General features: G+C 44.3%; 1 protein-coding gene across 1 annotated transcript in view; it reads left to right on the forward strand.

Moving 5' to 3' along the window:
* The window catches only part of magi1b (membrane associated guanylate kinase, WW and PDZ domain containing 1b), a 277517-nt gene that overhangs the window by 226881 nt on the left and 25735 nt on the right, over window positions 1-24901 (forward strand). The window contains 5 exon segments of the mRNA XM_080424277.1: window positions 1083-1114; window positions 1755-1799; window positions 9137-9404; window positions 18608-18699; window positions 21932-22124. Coding sequence (XP_080280403.1) covers window positions 1083-1114; window positions 1755-1799; window positions 9137-9404; window positions 18608-18699; window positions 21932-22124 — 630 coding nt within the window.

A 24901-nucleotide genomic window follows, 5' to 3' on the forward strand; every position in this document is an offset into this window, starting at 1 on the left:
CATGGGTAATATGACCGCTAGGAGCTCGGAGCACACAGCTACTCCTCTCCTCTCTTCTCCTCTCTTCTCCTCTCCTCATCTCACACTTTCCTCTCGTTCTCTCTCTCTGTATGTCTCTCTCTCTCTGTGTCTCTCTCTCTGTCTCTCTCTCTCTCTCTCTCTCTCTCTCTCTCTCTCTCTCTCTGTACACAGTATTAACACAGAGAGTGTACAAATGGAAGCGTTTGGTTCCATTTGCACACTCTCTGAGTTAACAAATGGATAAATGAGCACTGAGGATTTTTACTGTGTATAGCTGCGTTTTTTTGCTTGTGTGCTTTCATTTTTCATTTTCATCTTTTCTGGATCACTTACTTTCCCCCCCATATCTCTCTCTCTCTCTCTCTCTCTCTCTCTCTCTCTCTCTCTCTCTCTCTCTCTCTCTCTCTCTCTCTCCCCCCCTCTCTCTAATTTGGTCTTTTTCCCTCCAACTTGAACTTTTTTTCCTCCCTTTTCTTTCCTGGTCTTCTTGCACACACACACACACACGCGCGCGTTTCATCTTTCCATTCAAACCGCGGTGGGTTTAACCCAGGGAGCGCTGAGGGGGTTTAGCGCTCCAGGGCGCCAGCTAGCCTTGCCTAGCCCCCCTACCTCCTCCACTGCACCAGTGGAGGCGAGTGCCGAAGCCGCTGGCCGCGCTGCTAATGCAGTTAGATCACGCTGCACACCTCTCTCTCTCTCTCTCTCTCTCTCTCTCTCTCTCTCTCTCTCTCTCTCTCTCTCTCTCTCCCCCCACACACACACAGTCTCCAAGCGCCAAGGCGCACGGCAGCTTGGAACGGGCGCGCAAAAAGGAGTTGGAACGAGGAAAGAGGAGATGAGGAGGAGGAGGCGGAGGAGAGCTAGACGAGTGATGCTCTGACATCGTTTTGGGAGTCCTTGTTATCTATACGTAGCCTTATTTGATTTGATTTTTTTTCACTTGGGAGAAAGTGGATTATCTGTTGGTAATCCTTCTCTCTCTCTCTCTCTCTCTCTCTCTCTTTCTATCTATCTCTCTCTCTCTCCCTCTCTTTCTCAATCTCTCTCTCACTTCACAGGGGTGGCACCTGCAAAAAAGAGCCCGAAACTGGTAAGTACCAACCCCTTGTTTCTTTAAGTAGTTTTATCCCTGTCTGTCTGTCTGTCTGTCCGTCCATCCATCCATTCATCCATTTGTCTCTCTGTCTGTCCATCCATCCACCCATCCATCCATCTGTCTGTCCATCCATCTATCCATCCATCCGTTCCTAACAGAGCGATGTTTGTCTCACTTTTTTACCTCACTTCCTGTCTATAACACCTCTCATCTGGATGCTGTGACATTGTCTGACGTTGTGTGTGCGTGCGTGTGTGTGAGTGCGTGCGTGCGTGCGTGGCTGTGGAGGAATGGAGTGCCGTGCAAGGTCGCATACCGCTAGCTTCCCCCACCACTGTGTGGGAGGAGGAGGATGAGGAGGGGGTGGGGGCTTTGATGTATACCACCATGAGCTCGCTCATCAACATGTGGTCATTCGCGGCCCCCCCGCCTCGCCCCCGACCGGGCGGTATAAACGGACAAGTGTGTGAGGATTGAATGTGTGACGATTACAACTAAAGAGAAGGCACACAGCACACACGCACACATAGAGAGTGTGTCTCTTTGTCGCTTTCATCTGGACAAAAAACCCTGTTGTTGGCTGAATGTGTTGGCTGAATGTAACATTCATTTGCCCACGTTTTCCTTTTGACAGGACGGCTTTGAGCGGGCCCCTCCGTACAGAGATTACACTAGGAGGGTACGTGATGACGTTTTGTGGGAGAGGGTCAAAGTTTGTGGGGGATTGGTATAGGGGATGAGGAGCTGGTGTATGGTGGTGGGTAGTACTGTAGGAATGGTGATGGCTATTGTTGTGCTTTGGCTGATACTGGTGAAGGGGTTTGGCATGAGGCTTACTTCCTTACGCTAATGTGGGATGATATTGAGCTTCAATTTAACCACTTATGAGCCCTGTTTTATACTTATGCCGTCGCGCGACGGTATTGCACGAAAATGACTGTTGATAAAATGTATTACGGCACAAAATAGCCGATATACAAGCTCACAAGAGCTTGTGAGCTTGTATATCGTTGCTGTCAGGCAGAAACCTCAGAACTCATATTCTAGCTTTTTGTGTATTTTTTTGTAAATTAACACCCTACCTGATCATACTACAGCGGCTCACGAAAGTAGCAGATCGACAAGCTCGGAAGCGTTTTGAGCTTGTCGATCTGGTACTTCTGCTATTTTTGAATTTGAATCCTGAAAGGTAACAGTTTTGGACATAATGAGGTTTCCACCCGAACAGAGACGATATTGGCAATTTTAGCTTTTTTCCCCGCCTATGATGTCATGCCCAAAATAGGGACACCAGGTTCAAAGTGGCTAAAGGAGTAGTTCACCCAAAAAAAGATCATACATATTTTCTATCAATTACACTCCCCACGAAGCCTTGAATTCATGGAGATTATTTTTGTTTTTGTCACATTCCTAAGCCAATACAAAAATAATCTCCATGAATTCAAGGCTTCAAGGTGTGTAATTGATAGAAAAAAAATAATAATTGGGGGTGAACTACTCCTTTAACGTTAGTCGTATAGTGTTAATGCATAAATAATGTTTACCCTGCTGGCTTAACGGTGTGTTCAGAGACATTTACATTAACAGGCCGCACTGTAACCTGCCTTGAGTGCGCCGCATGCAAACATGCTCGGCTCAGCTTGCTTCTAATGATGTTATACTTGTAGAAGGAGCTAATGGTTGAGAGAATGATGACATACGATGAGGCAGTATAGGCCCTGGCTGCCTGCGAAACCAAACGAACGCTGTGATGTATCGAGGCAGAGCAACAAACCCAGGCCATTGGTACGCAGAGCAGAGCAGGGGCTGAGCTTCCATCCATGGCCGGGGCCGTGGGGGGGAAGCGGTGAGGATCGGTGTTGCCAGATTTTGCGAGAGAAACAAGCCAACCAGGTCTGCGCAAACCAGCCCAAAAGAAGCGACTATTATAGGCCACATGAGCACTTCCAAACCTATAATATACGTCGGCTATTTGGAATAGCTGAGCTCACAAAGCTCACAAAGCTACAGCTTGTGAGCTTGTAGCTCTGCAATAAAATAAAAAAAAATCTGGAATGTAAAAAGGGCAAAATGTGGTTTTATTTTTAACGGCACAAATCTGGTATGGATGGTCCCTGGCACAAATTCTAATTTCAGATGGAGGGGGGTCCGTGGACAAATGCACCTTAATTTGGGGGGGGGGGGGGTCCTTGACATGAACATGTTTGAGAACCACTGTCGATATTTACAAGCAACTTTTACAGAAAAAAAAACAAGCCCAAAGTCGCTTATAATAAGCAGACCTGGCAACACTGGTGAGGATTTGTTTTCATTCCCCCGGCTTACACACACCCCGTCCAACCCCCATCCACCCCCCTCCCCCTCCCTCCCTCCCTCCCTCGCTCCATCCCTCGCTCCATCCATCCCTTCAAGCTTCTATCTCCTTAATAAGTTATTGGAGCAGGAGAAACCAATGCATTAGAGCCCCCCCCCCAACACCCCCTCCCCTCTCTCGCCGAACCCAATGACCGCAGAAGGTCAAATCTAATGGAGTCATCAAGGACATTTAAAGCTACAATACGGGGACTCGTTTGAACGAATGAAAAAGGTTTTTTGGACCAATCTGTAACGGTAGAGTATGTTAAAGCTGGAATCCGGAGCTTATTTTTAATGAATAAAATTGTATTTAAGCCAATCTGTTTTCTAGACTATGTTAATACAATGGTCTCCCTATACTCTTCCATTGGGACTCTTAGACCCCTGGTGTCGGGTAGGACACCTACAGGTTGACAAGTAGTGCTGCCTGATGCTCATAAGTGGAAAATCTCCCTTGTGGGACGAGCGGTAGGAATGTGGTCTTTCACACAGGAGACGACCCAGGTTCGAGTCCCGGGTATAGGACGTAAAACGTACATATTACAGCTTTTGTATGCTAGAGCAGTGGTTCTCAAAGTGGGGTCCGGGAACCCCCAGGGGTCCTTGGCGGGGGGTACCAGGGGATCTCCAGCTAAATGAGTTTATATTCTCCTCATTCTTGGCCCTTCTCCAGGGCGGCGCCATTGCGTTTTTCTATGTGTGCTGCTTCATTCAATATCTGTCCACTTCCTCCCTAGTAGGCTTACTGCAGGTGTAACCCAAGACCAAAATAGCAAGACTCACCATCTCCGGTTTACTTCCCGTATCTGCGTGAAGTAGGCGGATGCCTTTTTAGGAGACCGAAAGCAGGTTGGAGTCTATTATTTACAATAGAAGAGTGAACGTGAACACAGCTTCTGAACCGTTCTTTAGCCTCATGGTCACTGAACTAGATATTGGACCCGATCGTCACAAGCCACACAATATTCCCAAGCTTTTCATACTAAAATGGCTTTATTATCGACCTTTCTATGTCCCAGCAACACACTCTAGTACCAGTAAACATAGGACGTTTGCGAGATTTTCCGCCAGATGCCGGCGCCTACTTAGGAGACCATTTGTAGGATTTGTGTACCATTTCCCCTGTAGTGGCTACAATTGGGATGGTCTATCATAAATTAACCATCCTTGGTGTAATGCAGGTAATCAGCAGCGTTGCCAGATTTTGCAAGAGAAACAAGCGGCCTGGTCTGTGAAAACCAGCCCAAGAAGCGACTAGTCAGCTATTTGAAATCTTTAATCTATAAGCTCACAACTTGTCATGTAGATCTGCCATTTTCAAAAAATATAGGGAAAAAAAGGGAAATATTTTGAATATATTTTTGAAACATAACACAAATCTTGTATGGGGGTCCCAGGCACAAAATATTTTCAGATAGGGGTCCGCGGACAAATACATTTGGGGGCCCTTGACATGGTTTAAAAAAACATTTATAGGAAGCAAGCCCAAATAAGCAACTACACTTTAAAAACAAGCCCAAAATCCCTTATTATAAGCAGCAAGAAACCCGTTGATATGGGGCTCCCCATCCCCCCTTCTCTACTTTTCACGGTAGGCGTGGCCAGGAGTAAGGTGAATAGTGTCACAATAATTTTAACCACTTTAACCATATTTTATACTTTGGCTATTCAAAAATAGCAGATATGCAAGCTCATAGCGCGTCTCTTCATGCCATGCTGCGAGCTTGTAGATCTGCTATTTTGTTTTATCTTGACATTTTGGAATCTTGGAACATTTGGGATTTTTTTTTACACAAATCCTCTCTTCTGGGGGTCCCCTGGCACAAAATATTTTCAGATGGGGGTCCGCAGCAAAAAGCATATCAATTGAGGGGTCCATGACATAAAAATGTTTGAGAACCACTGTGGTAGAGTAACAATATAACTAATATACAATGTAAGTAAAGTTATTTGAAGCAGACAGCACACTGGATTGGATGCTACATTATTTTAGGATATTGAGGATATTGCAAGTGGGCCCCCGGTACTCGAACCTGGGATTATTTTACATAACAGTTGTAAAATAATGTCATGGTATTTTTTCTTCAAAACCTTGGAAAAATATGTTTTCATAGTGATACCAATAAATGAGAACTTAAAGGATGACCTCACTAATGCTCATTATAATATGGTACCATTTTTGTCTACTCGGTCTGTGTCTCAGAGGAGGACCGTGGACAGTTCATAAACCCGCCTACCAGTGACATCATCGATGGGGAATCCAAGCTAATAAAAACTACAGGCTTTCTATCCCTTGAAAGTTACCATCACGTTAATAAAATGTAAAAAAAAAAAGGAAAATCTTGTTTCTGAAGTGTCCACAGCCCTCCTCTGAGACACAGACCAAGTAGAAAGAAATAGTGCCATTTTATCATGAAAATTTGTGAGGACCAATGATATGAAGATAGGTTGAAAATGGGTGAAGTCGTCCTTTAAAGTGTACTATGTTAGTTCCAGCGATCCAAGCCAGAACACAATCGATTGATTGATCATTAAAATGAACATGCTCTGAAAATGCACGCTTTCAAGATTTTGAAGTGGGCCCTGATCCAGAAGAGGTTGGGAACCGCTGCTGTATAGAGCCTTTGTTCATTAGTTGTTTTGGTATTTATGTACCGACCGAATCGAGAGGAGAGAATCATGAGATGATTTGCAAATGAAGAGTTGTTTTGCGGTCAAAGGTGACAGGAGCGTTGTGTTGGCTCCTGCATAAGCAATGCATTTTTTTATGGTTGCGTTTTAGCTCTCCCCTTCTGCCAGAGCTCCTAATAGAATAAGCTACATCATTTTTGACACAGCATGCATATTAACAGGGATCCGTGCCTCCGACTTAATATTTGCTAACGTACCGCGGCTCTTTTATGTCTTACAAGGATGATGAATATAAACATGAACTGCAGAGAAGGTGTGGGAGAAATCTGTTCAGAGCATGTGTGCATTTATTGAAGAACGTTGACTGCAACGTTGAAGGCCGAGCACTTTCATATCGTCTCTGTCATATCGTCTCTTGTCGGGTGGAAACCTCATATGTCCAAAACTGTTACTTTTCAGGATTCAAATTCCAAAATGGCAAAAGTAGCAGATCCACAAGCTCAAAACGCGTCGCCTTCGCACCGCGTTTCGAGCTTGCGGATCTGTTACTTTTGATGCTTTTGTGTGACGCTGAGAATGATCAAGTCGGGCTTTCATTTACGATATATCTATATAAAATATGGAGATAAGAGGTTTATGCCCGACAGCAACGATATTCGAGTCCAGGCGAGCGGCCTTCCCCTCTCAACCGCATCCCAGATATATTTTCTTCCGTTACATCCCGGGCGGGGGGGGGGGGATTTGTTGCGGGGGTGGGCTGAGGAGGAAATCCTTCGTCGCTGTCATCCTCTGTCACCGTCTGTCTCTTTCTGTCTCACTTCCTCCTGCATGTGTGTTCCATCCACGCTAGGGAGTTGTTAGCGAGGAGGAGGGCGAGACAGGGAAAAAAGATGGGATTGTATAAAAGAGAGGATGATGTCACATGTTCAACAACTTCTGATGTAGTCGGAAGCGGCGGCTCGCACTTCTGGAATGGTAGAGACACTTACTGTAAACCCCCCTGTGGTCTCAGAACCAAGCCCCCCCCCCCCCCCCGCCCCTATACATTCAAATCCTGGGGAAGCTGCATAACCCATTAAGACCTGGAACGCATCAGTGTCACTTTTTGATTTGAGCTAAAAAAGCATAATTTTACACCTCGTACACCTACACCTTTTACATTAAAAAATAGCAGATCTACAAGCTCATGACCGAGTGCCGCGCTACGAGCTTGTAGATCTGCTATTTTTTTTAAATGAAGAAAATGAGTGCAAACTTATATTTTCAAAGCGAACATTTTTAACTAAAATCTTCGCTTCTGGGGGTCCCCGGAACGAGATATTTTGAGATGGGGGTCCGCGGCCAAATACATATCATTTTTTGGGTCCTTGACATAAAAAGGTTTTAGAACCACTGACATAGAAACATAGGTTTTTCAGAAAACTGTTAAGATTTAGAAGACATTTATTTAGAATCGGCTTCAGGTCTTAATGGGTTAAGTACCCATGTTATTTTAGTTGCCAGAGGAAATGTAGAGTTATTTTCCCCTCATATTTCTGACTTCACAAGTAAAAAAAAAAAAAAAGTCTGCCTTCATTTCAAGCCCCGGGAGTGTATCTTTGTGCCCTGTGAACATTTCTGGTCGGTATGCAGCGGGGAGTACAGTTTCATATTAATACATTCTAGCTCTCTGCTAAACAAAAGGAATACGCAATGTATTCCTGTCAGTTGAGCTGTATTTCTTTTTATTCTTTTTTTTTCACTTCCCACGGCTGAATGACTTAATCACGGGAAAGCATTGAGGTCAACACCCCCCCACCCCCCCTCCCATGTATTTGCTAAAAAAAAAAAAAAACCCAACCAAGTGACTTGATTACTCTTTCAATTGCATAACGTTGATGTCGCGGCAGAAACCTCTTATCACCATATATTTTAACTTTTTGTGTTTTTTCGTAAATCAACGCCCTACTTGATCATACTGCAGCGTCACACAAAAGCATCAAAAGTAGCAGATCTACAAGCTCGAAACGTGGCGTGAAGCGATCTGTGGATCTGCTACTTTTTCTGTTTTTGAATTTGAATCCTGAAAGGTAACAGTTTCGGACGTATGAGGTTTCCACCCGACAGAGACGGTAACAGAGCTGTCTGGTTTTCATCATGGGTTGGACTAGAGATTAGATGCCCTTTTTAGAATCTGTTTCTCCTTTTAACCACTTAAACTCTATATACTTTTAGTTGACCGGAGTCCCCCAGGGGTCTATACTGCTAGACCTCTCTCCGTTTTTGCCCTCTACACTAAAATGTCTTCGCCGAAAATAGCTGATCTACAAGCTCGCAACATGTCGTGTCGTCGCGACTGCAAGCTTGTAGATCTGCTATTTTCGCCTTAATGTTTCGGCCCCAGAATGGGGACACGAGGGTTCATGGGGTTAACTTCATTCAGAACCAAATGAAGCGACACTCCTTTCTCCTTCTTTTATTCTCTTCCGACATCCGTCTTTGCCTTCAACTCTTTGTTTCTCCCCTTCCTCCTCATTGTACAAAATGCAGCCCCGATTCTTTACGCTTTCAACCTCCACTCCAGAACCATTTATTTTTTGTATATCGTTGCTGTAGGGCAGAAACCTCTTATCTCCATATTTTAACTTTTTGTGTTTTTGTCGTAAACTAACGGCCTACTTGATCACACTACAGCCTCACACAAAAGTATCAAAAGTAGCAGATCTGCAAGCTCGAAACTCGGCACGAAACGACGCGTTTTGAGCTTGTACTGTAGATCTGCTACTTTAGAAAATTTTTTATTTTAATCCTGAAAAGCAACAGTTTTGGACATATGAGGTTTCCACCCGACAAGAGACCATATTACACCTTCCTCCTGTCTCAGCTGTCGGGTCCACATCCATCATGCCCCCCCCCCCCCTCCATTCTCACAGGTGCGTTGACAGAATTCTGTGTCTTTTGACTTGTCAAATGATTTCTGATCTGTCCTTGTCCCCATGTCCCGTCCTGTCCCCCCCCCCCACCCCTCCCCTAAATCATTCCCCCCGACAGCAGTTGTCAAGGAAGGACAGTCAGAACAGCTCCCAGCACAGCGCGTCCAGCCACCGGAGCGCCCACACCGACTCGCCCGCGCACCACCAGTCCCTGGCCGCCCCTCTCAGCGAGAGCGCCGGCGGCGGCGCGCCTCCGGTGCCCTCCCAGCCCCTGCCGGGTCTCCCCCAGCAGGACCACCCCCCTGTCGCCGCCGACGGGACCATCCAGAGGAAACCCGACCCCTTCAAGATCTGGGCTCAGTCCAGGAGCATGTATGAAAGTAGGCGTAAGTAATATGATTTTTGGTGGCGGCTTTTGGGGAAGCTGGGCGCTGCATGGGGGGGGCTGACCACCCCCCGGTGTTGTTCTGTGGGTGAGTGATACCGCTGCCGTTTTGACGCATGCAAGTGTTGGTGTTTTTTTTTTTAGGGCACTGCCCCCCTCCACTGAGGGGGGGCAGTGGAGTACTGTAATTTTTGCTTGTCGTTGCTGTCGGGCAGAAACCTCTCATCTCCATACTCGTTAATTAACGCCCTACTTGATCATACTACAGTGTCACACAAAAGCATCTAAGGTAGCAGATCTGCAAGCTCGAAACGTGTTTCGAGCTCGTTGATCTGCTACTTTTGCTGTTTTTTTATTTGAATCCTGAAAAGTAACAGTTTTGGACAGGTTTCCACCCGACAGAGACGATATATTCCTATCACTACTCTGGGAAAACCCATGGTCTCCATTTTATTTGAAGTATTCAAACATTGTTTTAACCAATTTGTATGGTAGGAGTACGTTAATCCAATATAACTAGCACAATCTGCAGTGGTTGGAGGTGGTCTCTACCTACTAGAGAAAATGTTGACCCTGGTGTTGGGTAGGACACATAGTGGTTGATGATGTCATAAAGTTATTTGAAGCGGAAGGCGTGCCGGCGTACCGGACACTGTATCCATGTTGATCGGGCATCGTTGCCATGACTTCTCCCCGTCGGGAGAGGGGGAGTTGACCTGCATAAAACTTACAGACTGTAGCTTTAAGCGAGCTGTAGGGGGTAAGATCCAGTGCTGTTGATAAAAGAAGTCGCCCCACGAGATCTTTGTCCAAGCCTTCCACTGGTGCACCTCAGAACAATGTGTGCCACCAGTGCCATTAACCCACTTTCATCACTTTCACATCACTGAAGCTTGTCCTCTCCAAAGAAGACTGAAAGGAGGATCAGTCGGCCCTCCATACTGTAGATCAGGAGGCAACTGCTGTGGCAATACGCCACTAGAGGTCACAGCTTACCCAGTGTTTTATAATGGCTGAGGGGCGTAGTGAGGCACGAGGCGCTAGCCAAGTGCCTCAGACCGTCTCGGCCATTATAAAATAGAGGTAAACTGAGGCCGTGCGTGGCTTATTGCTTTTCTAAAATGGTTACAAATATGGCAATATGAAAATCAGTTCTTAATAATGCACTGCAAGAACAACTTCTACAAGTTCCCGGCTTCCAGGAAGAGCAACTTCCTGACAGAGACAAATGCCTGTTTACTCCACGTCAACTAGACGTCAACATTTTCCCAAACAAACACATTGAGAAACAAAACTTAACTGTTTGCTCAATCTCATTGTAACTAAGATATTAGATAGAAATTCATATTTTTTAATAGCCAGATTTGACTCCTACGTCTGTGAACTTCCTGTGTAAACTGATAGCCTAGCTACGTAGCCTTGCAGCCGAGAATCCGGCACAGATGGTTTGCGAGGGATGCTTGTTTTTCTTACAAATCCCGCCCGAAGCCCCTCAGTCACTCGCTGTCCTACGCGGGCAGTGCTTATAAGCCCCGCACGGCCGGGGGCATGTAAGGAAAACAAGCGCTCCCCCTTCCCTCGTTTAGCTACAGATACGCTGGATCATTGTAGAAACAAATAACGCACCTGTGATTGATATAAGCTGATCTAAGGAGTAGATGATGTCTTTTATCACGTCTACCGAACGAAAACCAGACAATCAGAATCGAGGATTGGGACTCTCCGTTTTAGAATCAACTTGAATCCACTGCGCTCTTCAGGAAGGTTGTGTTCTGATGCAGTGCGGCGGATGCCAGTGGAGGGAATCACATCATGTTTCCTAACCCTTCAGATCCGCTGTCAAAGCGGAGGACTTTGACGAAGAAGAGGGAAACAAAGGCTGAGGATATGCTGTACTATCGTTCTCTCGGGCACCGCTGCTCTTGGGAAGGATGTCCATTATTTAGATGCCTTTCGAAACGGAAATGTAGAGAGGAAGCAGCAGCAGGCCGAGGTGCCTGAGAGGTCTGCCGACCATGTTGCTTTTAGATTGTGAGTGGAACAAGCAAGCAACTATACTAGAGCCCTGATGCCCGATGGCAGATGTTTGGGTCGTCCGATGCCGTTCACGATTTTGGAGAGTCGTAAACGCGATGCGCTGCGAGTTTGGTAGATCTGCTATTTTTGAAAATGTTAAGACGTTTTCACCTATAATGATTGGCACACATTATTGGCTGCATAAATGCCGATACCGAGGCCGTCCAAAAAGTCAATTAATGGACGATATATCGGCCAGACCACCGATATATCGGTCGGGCTTTACATTGCGGTGGCCTATTGAGAGAACGGGGGGGGGGCGGGGAATGTCATGTGACCCCAATTACCTGGATTTACCTTTACTCAGCACTTTGGCATCTCTGTGCGATGGCACCTGGGATTTAGCTTTAGCACTTGACTGACCCAGTTCTGTTGCACCCCACTAAAGAGAAAGAGATGTTGGTGGCTTAACCACATAACACCCTAGCGTCCCGGGGGCTCCGCTCATCGAAAGTATATATCGTCGCTGTCGGGTACAAACCTCTTATCTCCATATTCTAACTCTTTGAGTTTTTTCGTAAATCGACGCCATACTTGATCACACTACAGCGTCACACAAAAGCAGCAGATCCGCAAGCCGCGTTTCGAGCTTGTAGGTCTGCTACTTTTGCTCTTTATTGAATTTGAATCCTGACAAGTAACAGCTTTGGACATATGAGGTTTCCACCCGACAGAGACGATACGGTTGAAGTTGTTCAGAGAAAGAAATGTTGGGTTGTGGTGGGTAGGGTAGGCATCGAATGAGGAAATGGAGAGCGATGGCATGTGAAAGGAAGAACAAGGGACAATAAAAATCGGTGAGGGCAGCGGTGTATAAAACTCTGGGATGAAGGAAGACAGGTGGCGGGCGGGGTGTGGGGGGTTGGGCTGGGGGTGGGGGGGGGCTGTGGAGGGTGTTACATCGGCGGGACGCAGGAGTGCCAAACAAGGCGAGCGGATTAAAAACGACAAGACGGGGACACAGGGTAGGAGGAGGACGACTGAAGCCGTACGGGCAGAGGGCAGGCGTCAACATTCCTCAGCGCAAACCTGCAGTGCAGACTACTAGACCCCCGAAGGGCCCCAATCATCACGGACACAGCGAGTTATTAAAGTCTCTGTGCATCGTTACTGCCGTCATGAAGCATTCTAGGCTGAGCGCTTCACAAACCAACGTCATATAATCGCACCATCTAAATGCCTCTCTCCGTCTCTCTCTCTCTCTCTCTCTCTCGCTCTCTCTCTCTCTCTCTCTCTCTCTCTCTCTCTCTCTCTCTCTCTCTCTCTCTCTCTCTCGTTTCTCTGTCTGTTAGTCCAGCAGATTAAGTCAATATTTCAGAAGAATCGTTCAATTTGGTTGCTTGTATCGTTGCGATACAGGCAACCAAACTTTTTCCACAAAAGCCTGTTAGACCCCTGAAAATCCAAGATGGCTGTTGCATCAAATGTAAAAAAGGGGAATCTTTTTTTTTTTTCAGTGTAGAACTTTAATGGCTGAACATATTTGTGTGATCTAGTTATCAAAATGTCTGTATTTTGACAGGACAATTTCAATAGTGCCAATGCTTTTGTGGAAAAAGTAGGTCCAGACGTTATTGATGACAAATGTGGTGCTTGTATCACAAAGTGAACGATTGTTTCACTAATCTGCTGCACTATGTCTGTCAATCTATCTGAAAAAAAGGGAGAAGAAAAAAAACACATGAATCTATTCAAACGGTTAAGTCAAACGCTTCCATTTCTGCCCGATAGTTCATTCACCAACAACACACGCGGTTCCACACATATCTCTCCCTGGGAGAGCCGGCAGAATTTACCTGCTGGTTCCCATTCGCTGGTCTTAGCCGTCACCCCCCCTTAGGCCACGGCAGATTTACCCTCCTCTGTACAATATCGATCGCTTCACACCTAGTTGCCTTCCAAGAAAGGGGAGGATCACTTGTGACAATTAATCTGCCCCCCCCCCACACTGCAGGCACAGATTGCTACGGTTAGCCTTTGACTCTGCCCTCCACTAGTTTCTCTACAGTTCCATTGCGATGATGGATGGAGGAGAGATAGCTCCGCACCGTAGGGATTTCGTCTCTGTCGGGCGGAAACCTCATATGTCCAAAACGATGACTTGTCAGCAGTGGTGTAAAGTAACTAAGTACATTTACTCAAGTACTTGTACTTAAGTACAATTTTGAGGTACTTTTACTTTACTGGAGTATTTCAAATGTTCTGTACTTTTACTTCTACCCCTCAGAGGCAAATATTGTACTTTTACTCCGCTACAATTATTTGAAAGCTTTAGTTACTAGTTACTTTGCAGATATGAAGTATTACATTATAAAACATACATTAACCACTTCAGCCCTATTTCATACCTCGGCTATTTGAAAATAGCAGATCTACAAGCTCACAACGCGACGTGTTGTGAGCTTGTAGATCTGCTATTTTCAAACATTTTGGTACTTTAAGTACATTTTTATACCGATACTTTTGTACTTTTACTCAAGTAAAACATTCGAGTACTTTTCCCACCACTGCCAAAACGGTGTGACTTTTCAGGAAATGGAAGGAGAAAAAAATGAACCTGAAATATTGGAGATACGAGGTTTCTGCCCGACGACAACAAGGATCTGAACTGTTGAATGGAGGAGTAGATTGGTTTGGGTGTTCTCTCCCACCCTGCTCCATCTGTGGCTTTAGTGGCCTTGGCATCACTGGCCCGGAAGCAAATAGTACACAGATCTCTGCACATAGAATATACTAACTGCACGCATAGGCACATAAAAATGCATGCACCACGTTACATACATTATGCACAGTGGTGGGAAGTAACTGAGTTCATTTACTCAAGTACTGTACTTAACTCTTAAACTGCCAGGGTTTTTCAAAAATAGTACTCAAAAACTGCCAGCAGTTTACATGGTAAAACATGGGAATGTATTTCTCAGTTTATTTTTTAACATTGAAGTGAATGGAGCAGCAACTTTTTGGAAAATGTCATCTCCTGGTTCTTTGTGAAGAACGGAAAAACTGATTTATTTTATTTTATTTTGTTTATAAACGTTTTTGGCAGGCAATAGCTTAATTCTTCTTTTTCGACACAAGCTCAGTTGTTGTGAGCTTGTAGATCAGCTATCGGAGCAAATCTTTGAATATTCCACTTGCAACGGAGTCATTTTTATATTGTGGTATTGCTACTTTTACTTGGAGTAAATTAAATGAGTACTTCTACCGCCACTCATTATGCCTGTACATGCACGCACCATGCAAATCTTCTCTTTTACTTTGCATAAGCACAACAATAAACACACACACGCACGCACGCACGCGCACACGCACACACGCACACGGCACATGGCAGACCCATTCACACACAGATAACACTCCCTCTCTCTCTCCCCCCCTCTCTCTCTCTCTCTCTCTCCCTCTCTCTCCCTGCCTCTCTCTACCCTCTTTCTTTCTCCCCCTCCCCCCCTCTCTCGCTCTCTCTCTCTCTCCCTCTCTCCCCCCCCCTCTCTCGTGTCACACTCTGCAATGCAAACTGCCTCTTAGCAATGCACTGCCTTTCTGACAGCTCACTCACACACACACACACACACACACACACACACACACATTTATATTACTTTACTTGTGAGGACATCAATATTTGAAGCATTGTGAGCTTGTAGATCGCCTATTTTAGATGCCCAACACTGGCGCTACAACTATAAGTATAAATCAGGCATAACGCAACTCTCACCCCTAAACCGAACCTCTAAATGTCTAATCTCATACCTCAAAAACTGTTACTTTTCAGGATTCAGAGTCTAAAATAGCACACATATCAGGTCGACAAGCTCAAAACGTGTCGCTTCGCGCTGCGTTTTGGAGCTTGCGAATCGGCTACTTTTGATGTGACGCTGTAGCATGATCAAGTAGGGCGTTAACCCTTTAAGACCGGGAACGCATCTGTGTGTCATTTTAAGATTTATTTGGCAAAAATAGCAGATCTACAAGCTCATCGCGCTATGAGCTTGTAGATCTGCTATTTTTGAAAAATCTTGATTTTTTTTTGCAAATCTTTGGATATATATATTTTTTTAAAGCAAACATTTTTTTACTCAAATATTTGCTTCTGGGGGTCCCTGGGACAAAATATTTTGAGATGGGGGTCCACAGCCAAATACATATAATTTTGGGGGTCCTTGACATGAACAAAGTTTGAGAAACACTGATTAGGATTTAGAAGACATTTGTAGAATCCCCAGAAGCAAAGATTTGAGTTAAAAATGTTTTCTTTAAAATATATATATATTCAAAGATTTGCGCGAATTTTCAAAAATAGCAGATCTACAAGCTCATAGCGCGGCACCGAGTGCCGTGCTATGAGCTTGTAGATCTGCTATTTTTGAATAGCCCAAATAAATCTTAAAATGACACACAGATGCGTTCCCGGTCTAAATGGGTTAATTTGCGAGAGAAAAAAACAAGTTTGAATATGGAGGGAGATGAGATGTTTCCACCCGACAGAGGCGGTGTATTACGAGCACCGACAAGTGGGGAAGTGTCGGAGAGTGCCGAGAAGTGGAGTGGGGAAATAGAGCTCTGTTTCACACGTCAACCTAATAAAAGAACCCGGCAGAGTTGGACAGAACGGTCCCGTGTCCATCACAGGCGTCTGAAGAAGTGAGAAGTGAGAGGGAACGGAAGAGTCTTTTTTATTTTCCTCCCCAGACATCACGAGGGAATTGGAGAACAGATCAGTTGTAATTAAAGAGACCCATACTGTGACTGTGTCAGGCCGCTGGGAATTCATTTTCGGAGACGGTCTTAGTCGCAGACTGCCGGTTTTTATCCAAAGCCTCTATACCTGGAATAGAATTGCCTTTGATGGGATCGTGTGCGTGAGAATAGATCTTTTTTTAACTTTTGGATTGATCGTTTGGTCGTTTAGTCTAAACTGCGTCTGAGTCTTTTGCCTGAGCAGCGTGCCAGAAACACAATGACATGTCTTGGTGAATAGAGAGGGAAGGATGATTCATATAATGACAGACCAATGGCCCTGATTCACACAAAGCACAGGATAGGTGTGTTCTCTATGGCAGTGGTGGTTCAAACCTTTTAATTCCAAGGACACTTGATAACTCATGGAGTGTACGAATGGAACCGAATGGTCTCTCAGGGTTACAGAGCTGTGAGGGTCCATTTGGAAGCCCCTCAAGGAGTCGTGACTCGTGAGGGCCCTCTGGACCGCACTTTGAGAACCGTTGTCTATGGCCATACTAACAACCTTTTTTGGTTAGTTTTTGTCTCGTTTTTTAACCTCTTGGGGGCAAGCTTGTTGTAATGCCTGAATAACAGCTCTCTAAGGCCTGACCCCTAAGAGAGAGCTTCCGTCCAACGGCTTTTCATTGTAAATCGAAAGTCGGTCTCGAAAGATTATATATGCTCTTACTCCATGAAATACCCAGTGTTAATTTAAAGGTAGAATAAGTGATATCTTTGGTTAAAACAAAACGTTTTTTGTTAAAAGGTTAAAGCTCTATATTCTGATAGTAATCATTGCTATAGAGTGTTTGTTCAGTAACAGCGGTCTCCCCGTCTCTCCAGATCTTTAATAAACAGAAAATACATTTCCAGGTGGGTGGCAAAAATTTCAGCTAATCAGGAGATTTATCAGCTTAATTTTTTTATAGTGTTTCAGTTGCAATTTTGTCTGCTCATTACTTTGTGTCATCACTTCCAATTTCACTTGTTTATCCTGTATCCCGTGTGAGTTCTCTCTCCTGATTGGATAAAATTGGTATCCAGAGCCTGAAAATACATTTTACGTTTAATAAAGTGCAGGAGAGAGATGGAGACTCCTGTTACTGAACAAACACTCTATAGCAATGAGTACTACCAGAATATAGAGCTATTTAACACTTATTTTAACAAAAGAAAATCACTTACCCTACCTTTAACTCTGAGTGTGTCCAAATGGAACCTCTGTACACTCAGAGTTATAAATGGACGAATGAACATCGAGTAAGGGCGCTGCACCTACTTTGAAGGGCTGATTTACTGATTAACTAAAGCCACACTAAATTGAGCTTGATTGAGCGGTGTTGTTACTGCAGTGTGTTTGATTAATCCACTGAGGTTTGGTGCAGGGAAGTGATTGACTGTTGGGTGAGGAGCAGTGGTGGACAGTAATGAAGCATGTGTACTGGAGTGCTGTACTTAAGTAAATGTTTTTTTTTTGTGTCTGATCTGTACTTTAGTAATTTTATTTTTAGATACAGTTCAAAGACAAACATTAAACGTTTTGACCCTATTGCATTTCTCCATCTCCATATTTGGACTTTTTGTGTTTTTTTGTACATTAATGCCATACTTGATCGTACTACAGCGTCACACAAAAGTATAAAAAAATTGCTGATCTGCAAGCTCGAAATGTGGTGCGAAGCGACACGTTTTGAGCTTGTAGATCTGCTATTTTTGCTATTTTTTCATTTGAATCCTGAAAAGTAACGGGTTCGGACATGTGAGGTTTCCACCCGACAGAGACGATATAATGAATCAACCACTTTCTGTAAGCCCTATTTCAATATTAGCAAAGCTGGCAGATCTACAAGCTCACAACGTGTTGCATCACGATGCGTTGTGATCTTTTATATCTGCTATTTTCACTAGCTTTGACATTCTTTGAAAATTATGTGTTGAATTGTTGGGGGGAAATTTCAACAAAGTAGTGCATTGATATAGAAAAATGGTTTTGAATAGTTAAGTATTTGTATACCACATACTTGAGTTTTCTTTTTTTTAAGCAAGTACAAATTTGACAGAGCAACTTTCACTTTGAATAATATTTGACCAGGAGCATCTGTACTTTGAGTAAAGTACTGAGGTTGAGTACATTTGTCCACCACTGGTGAGGAGTTGGCAGCCATGCTAAAGCGAGCAGCCTTTCGCTCAGGATTAATTGGGTGTCAGTGCCTCTCCATGAGCCTTTTAACATTCATAATTTCAGATAATAAATTGAGTAATCAAATAAGATGAAATATATGAGATAATTGGTCCTTCGAGCCGGATGTCACGCGTCGAAAGTAACAGACTTACATTGAGGTCTGCTATTTTTAGTGAATTACAAAGCAAGAATGGTGTTTAATGCTGTGGGGTTTCCATTTGCAGTTCCAGATTTCCAGGAGCAGGACATCTTCCTGTGGAGGAAGGACACAGGCTTCGGCTTCAGGATCCTGGGAGGCAACGAGGCAGGAGAGCCGGTGAGCTTTTCTTTTCTTTTCTTTTTTACTCGGATGCATGGGCAAGTCACACAAACGTGCACTGTATGGCAAGCAGTCCTTTATTTCCTTATTCATAGCTTTACATCTCACCCTCGCAGGGTTCAAGGTGTTCCTTATTGTCACGTCGTGTACATGTACATAAGAGTGTGATTCTTTTGTTCTGTGTTGGTGGTCATTGTAGCAGCATCAATAATTATTATAGTTATAGTTAACATTATTGTCGGAAACCTTGTATTAAGAAAATGGGGGGAAAATAACCTTTGTTCCAATGGATCCAACGTCATTATTATTTAATCACAAGCTTGTTAATACTTTTCCTTTTGGTTCATTATTTATAAAACCAACATACACATTTAACACATTGACTGCCAGAGTTTTTCAGAAAAGTCTGTAGCCTCTGCCAGGGTTTTGAACGATTTTGGTACCTTTTCGCATAGCCACAGAATATTTTTCTCCAGTATGATTGATCCCAGATAATTTCTAATCACAGATGAGATTCAGGTGTGGTTTCACAAATGTCAACGAGGTCATTATGACCTTGTTGTCATGTGTTGTTTGATGTTTGAAAATAGCTCAAAACCAGTAGTTTCAAACCAAAAAACAATGTGAATTGTTTGTCCGTTTGAATTTTAACATTGAAGTGGATGGAGCAGCAAATCTTTGGAAATTGTTATCTCCTTATTCGTTTGGAATATCGAAAGAGTGTCAATACTAAAGAATTAGAGAATCTTTGAAGGCCCTTTGGCAGTTAATGTGTTAAACACTTTCATTATCACTTTAAAACATTTTCGGAAACCGCAATAACTGCCGATCTACAAGCGTGTGAGCCTGTAGGGGTTAAGTCAGGGGGTTAAGTGCCTTGCTCAGGGACACTCCGACACGTTGGCGGGGCAAGCCGAGGGTGTAACGTTCCAGTTGTCAGATCAGGCCCCTCTCTACCCACCCAGCTACGGCTGCCCCCTAAAAGCATGTCTGATTTACTTTAAAATTTTTCTCTGTACCATGAATAATAATGACTGAAAAACTGGAAATGCAGTGTATGCAGCTGAGCAATGCAGTGGACCACATATTAAAAAACAACATGCTGTGGACTGATTAAGGGCATAAATAATTTCTCTCTTGCGTCTGGGACTCATCGGTCCATGTATCATAATTTTTTGCATCTCTATTCTTAGATCAGTACCATCACCCCCCCCTCCCTCTCGTCATTTCTCTTGTATGTTCCGTGTCGGACAAATTCAGTGTGATGTCAACAGCACTGCTTTTCTCTTTGATCTGACTGGTGCAACCTCAATCAGTCACTCTTGTTTGGTCTCATTTTTTGGCTCTTTCTAGAGGGTATAAAAATAATGATGCGCCAGTGAGTGAGAGAGAGAGAGAGAGCACAGCCATCTGCTGGCTGTGCTGACTGGCCAGCTGGAAAAAGGACTAGAGATGCACTGGCTAGGTTTTTTACGCCTGACCTGTGCTAGATACCAACTTAATATCGTTGCTGTGGGCGCAGAAACCTCTTATCTCCACATTTAAACTTGTTGTGTTTTTTCGTAAATGAACGCCCTACTTGATCATACTACAGCGTCACACAAAAGCATACAAGTAAAAGCGCTGCGTTTCGAGCTTGTAGATCTGCTGCTTTTGCTGTTTTTTTATTTGAACCCTGAAAAGTAAACGTTTTGGACATATGAGGTTTCCACCCGACCGAGACAATGTGCTCGATGGCAACTTTATGGTTCACCCCCCCCATTGAGGAGGGTAGTGAACCATACATCTACTTGAACCATACGCAGCAACATCCTGAGTGTTAATCCATATTACTGCAAAAATGTAGGACCTAGTCCTTTTCAGCACATTGTGCTGCGATTGTTTCCAGTGTTTGTTTCCGAAACGTTTTAGCTTGAGACCCCAAAAGAGAAATGTTATGTGTCTCCCCGGACCTCAAAAGTTATTACGTTTTGCGTTGTGAGCTTGTAGATCTGCTATTTTCACTATTGCTAGTAGATCTGCTATTTTCGCTACTTCTTTTTATTTTATTTTTAACTCTTATACTGCCAAAAACGTTTATAAATGTTTTTGAGAATTAAGCTATTGCCTGCCAAAAACATTTATAAACAAAATAAAAACATTTCTAAAAGTATTCTTTATTTTTGGGGTTTTGGGGTTTTTCCGTTTTTCCGTTCTTCACAAAGAACCAGGAGATAACATTTTCCAAAAAGTTGCTGCTCCATTCACTTCACTGTCAATCTGGGAACCCAGCGCCAAATGAAAAGGAAAAACAGCGCCCTCTGCTGTTTTTGACTATCTCAGTTGGCTCTGGGAGGAAGTTGACGTAGCACCCGTGCGCAAGGAAACCGGGGTTTTGGTCTGCCTTCAGCGCATCACTTCCGGTGGTGCGACTATGTTTTCATTCCCACTAACAATATTTCTACACGGAACACTAACACCACTTCTCCCAGAGAACATGGATCGTTTTGGTTATAAGCCCACTTTCTATGATGAAAGAGCAAGTTAAAATGTGAATATCTTTCCGTGGTTTTGTCTGCTCCGCGGACGCTACTGTTAAATTAGTTTCGGTTTGTTTCGAGTGGGGAAGGATCGACGGACACGTAAATCCCGCCCACTACATTTGATTGGGTAAAGCGCGGCCTGCTTCCTGATCTGAAGGCACGCCCACTTGTAGGCCAGTGCGTACGTGATATGACGAACCCCCCCGACAGATTCAAACGCAGAGCAGAATCTGTTCTTGAGAGATTACTTCAATGTTAAAAAATAAACGGAGAAAAAAATAACATGTTTTTTATGTTTTACCTGGAAACATGCTGGCAGAGGTGGCAAACTATTTTTGAAAAACCCTGGCAGTTTAAGAGGAAAAAAAAGAAAATTCATTTTTTTGCAATGTTGAAAAGGGGCTATTTTTACTCTATATCGTCTCTGTCGGGTGGAAACCTCATATGTCCACAAGTGTGGATCTGTTACTTTTGTTGTTTTCTTGTGACTCTGTACTGTATGATCAAGTAGGGCATTCATTTACGAAAAAAACTATGGAGATAAGAGGTTTCTGCCCCGACAGCAACGATACGGTTCCGTGACCCCCAGAAATGCCCCCACCCACTCCCCCCGAGTCGACACCATTGTTTCGGAAAGGATTTCAACAAACGATGATAAAAGACATCTCAAAAACCAAACTCTCATGTGTTTTTTTCCCCCTATGCAGATCTACATCGGCCACATAGTGAAGTACGGCGCTGCCGACGAGGACGGGCGCCTGCGGTCGGGCGACGAGCTAATCTGCGTGGACGGAACGGCGGTGGTGGGCAAGTCACACCAGCTGGTGGTGCAGCTGATGCAGCAGGCGGCCAAACAGGGCCACGTCAACCTCACCGTCAGGCGCAAGACTGGCTACGCCGGTACGGGTTATACACACATATACCCATACAGACAAGATAGCTGCTCAGTGACCACCGCCCAACGATGGTTTAACCCGTTAAGACCGGGAACTCATCTGTGTCATTTTAAGATGTCTTTGTCTATACAAAAATAGCAGATATACAAGCTTGTACGAGCTTGTATATCTGCTATTTTTTTTGTAAAATCTTGGAATTTTTGGAAGATCTTTCAATATATATACAATAATATATATACAACTCAAATCTTTGCTTCTAGGGATCCCTGGAACAAAATATTTTGAGATGGGGGGGGGGGGGCGTCTGTACACAAATACATATAATTTTGGTTGTCCTTGACATAATTTTTTGTTTAGAACCACTGATATAGCAACATAAGTTTTTTCCCCAAAAAAACGGCAGACATTCGTAGAATCCCCAGGAGCAAAGATTTGAGTTAAAAATGTTCGCTTAAAAAGATACAGACCTGTAAGGGCCCACTAAAATGTTACATACATTCCAAAGTTTGGTCCAACAGTGGCTAATATTGATTTTGGATCCAATTAGGGTATTTAATTCATTTTCTTTTCTCTTTTTTGTTTGTCTCGCTGTGCCCTAGGGTGTAATAAGAGCCTAACCATAATATGCCAGATGTTAACATCCCCTATAGGTTTACAGTGTTGGCTTCCTTGTGGTTACTATTTACATATCGCTTTTTTAGTTCCTTGTGTGATCAGTTATGCAATGAATTATTGATCAGATGTTTTTTTGCATAACCTAGCATAACAGTACTATAGGATTGTTCATTGTAAAGCCCAGTAGAAGTCATGCTGTATTGATGCAACAGTGTTCGGTAGTGGGGCGAGTTGAGCTGTGCACTGTCCAGGCCCCCATTTGTGTTCATCGCAGCCCCATCAGGAGCCCAGGGACCTGGCTTGCTATTCGCTAGGGCAGTGGTTCTCAAACTTGTTCATGTCAAGAACCCGACAAATTTACATGTCATAACTAGGGGTGTGCCGATATATCGTCCCTGAAATTAGTGTATCAGCACACCCCTAGTCATAACACGACGCGATGAGACGCGTTGAGCTTGTACATCGGCCATTTAAAAAAAACTAGAGGTTTGGGCCGCTATACGCCCTCACACTTACGTCGCACTGCCGATCCGACCAATATGTCTGAGTCATAGTTTTGGGGGCTTGGTCAGAGTGTCCCTTATGTGCCCATATATGGCAATGTCTGTTTCTGGCTGTCTACCTCTGTCCCTTTTATGCCCATATATGGAGATATCTGTATCTATCAGTCCGTGTCCCTTTTATGCCCATAAATGGAGATCCCTGATGTCATCAGTATATGCCCATATATTGGTTGGATCGGAAGTTTTGGACAATTGGATATCTAAACTACTCGACGGCGGGCACTGCCCTCCCTCGAGTCCTTGCCGTTACATGCGCCGAGTTTGAAGTCTGTCGGGCCCATATATGCACATGACCATACACGGGCATAGCGGTCGGATCTGTGGCTCTGGACAACCGGATCTCTGTATCTGTCAGTCCATCTTATGCCCATGTATGGAGATCGCTGATTTCATCAGTATATGCCCATATATGGACTGATTTGTTTGCTGATGCCATGACGACTGATTGCTGTGTCAGAGGTCCGCCCGCCCGTCCTTCCATTAGCCAAATTCAATATAGGAAAATAGCCATGTGCTGTAGGCTATAAAGTGATAGTTCACCCCCAAAATGACCTTTTTTTCCTATCGATTAGTCACCTCTTGGAGACTGGAATTCATGGATGTTTTGTAGTTTTTGTCGCATTCCTAAGCCAATATTTTGATGACCAGTGGACCGTTAGGCAGCGGTTCCGGTAGGAGACACAAAGGAGACTCTTTGTGTCTCCTACCGGAACCGTTGCCTTTCATCAAATTATTGGCTTAGGAATGCGACAAAAACTAAAGAATATCCATGAATTCAAGTCTCCAAGAGGTGACTAATCGATAGGGGGAAAAAATATTTTTTTAAAGTGGTTAAACTGATTTAGATGCTATATTAACTAACTTTGCTGGGGGGACCCCCCTAAACCACTTTGAGGACCAGGGTCACCCCTTTCCTCGGCTCTTTGACGATCTGGCCGTGGAAACGTTAGCTAGACAACGCTAAACAGCTCCGGCCTGCAAGCAAACACCCTCCCTCCCGCCCGCCCCCCCAACCCCCAACTCCTCCCCGCGCTGAGCTCAGCTTTGCCCTTCAACGGGGATAAAGGAGGGCCCATAAATGTGATGGAGAGGGCGGTCAGCCTTCTGCCTGATGAGAATGGCCAGACATTAGTGTGCGTCTGCTCTCCGTCTGTCTCGCAGCAACAAAAATATGAGGCACTCCTCCCTCCCTCCCTCTCTCCCTCCCCCCTGCACAGCTTCACCCGACAAATGAAATGTCCACAGTCCTGCAACAACAGGCTGGTGGTGCTGGGCACAGTTTTTTGGGGGAGGGGAGGGGGGCAGAAGTTGTTGTACGGCTGGAGAAGCGCGATCCCCTTGAGGCATGGAGCTGTCAACCCCTCTAGCAGTGTCAGACGTGCCGGGCGAGGAACAGGGCCCCGTTCTCATCTATTATTAGGTTCAACTGGGTGATGCAATAGTTTTGCCCACTTGTGAAGTCTTGACGGCAAGGGCTCTGCGATTTGACTTCAAAATCAATATCATTATTTCAAACTTTTGACTACGATTTAAGTGAACGTATAGCAGATCTAAAAGCTTGTAGATCTGCTTTTTTCAATATTTTTTGGAACACCACCATTGT

The sequence above is a fragment of the Gymnoscopelus braueri genome (genome assembly GCF_963280865.1).
Source record: "Gymnoscopelus braueri genome assembly, chromosome: 3".
Lineage (NCBI taxonomy): Eukaryota > Metazoa > Chordata > Actinopteri > Myctophiformes > Myctophidae > Gymnoscopelus > Gymnoscopelus braueri.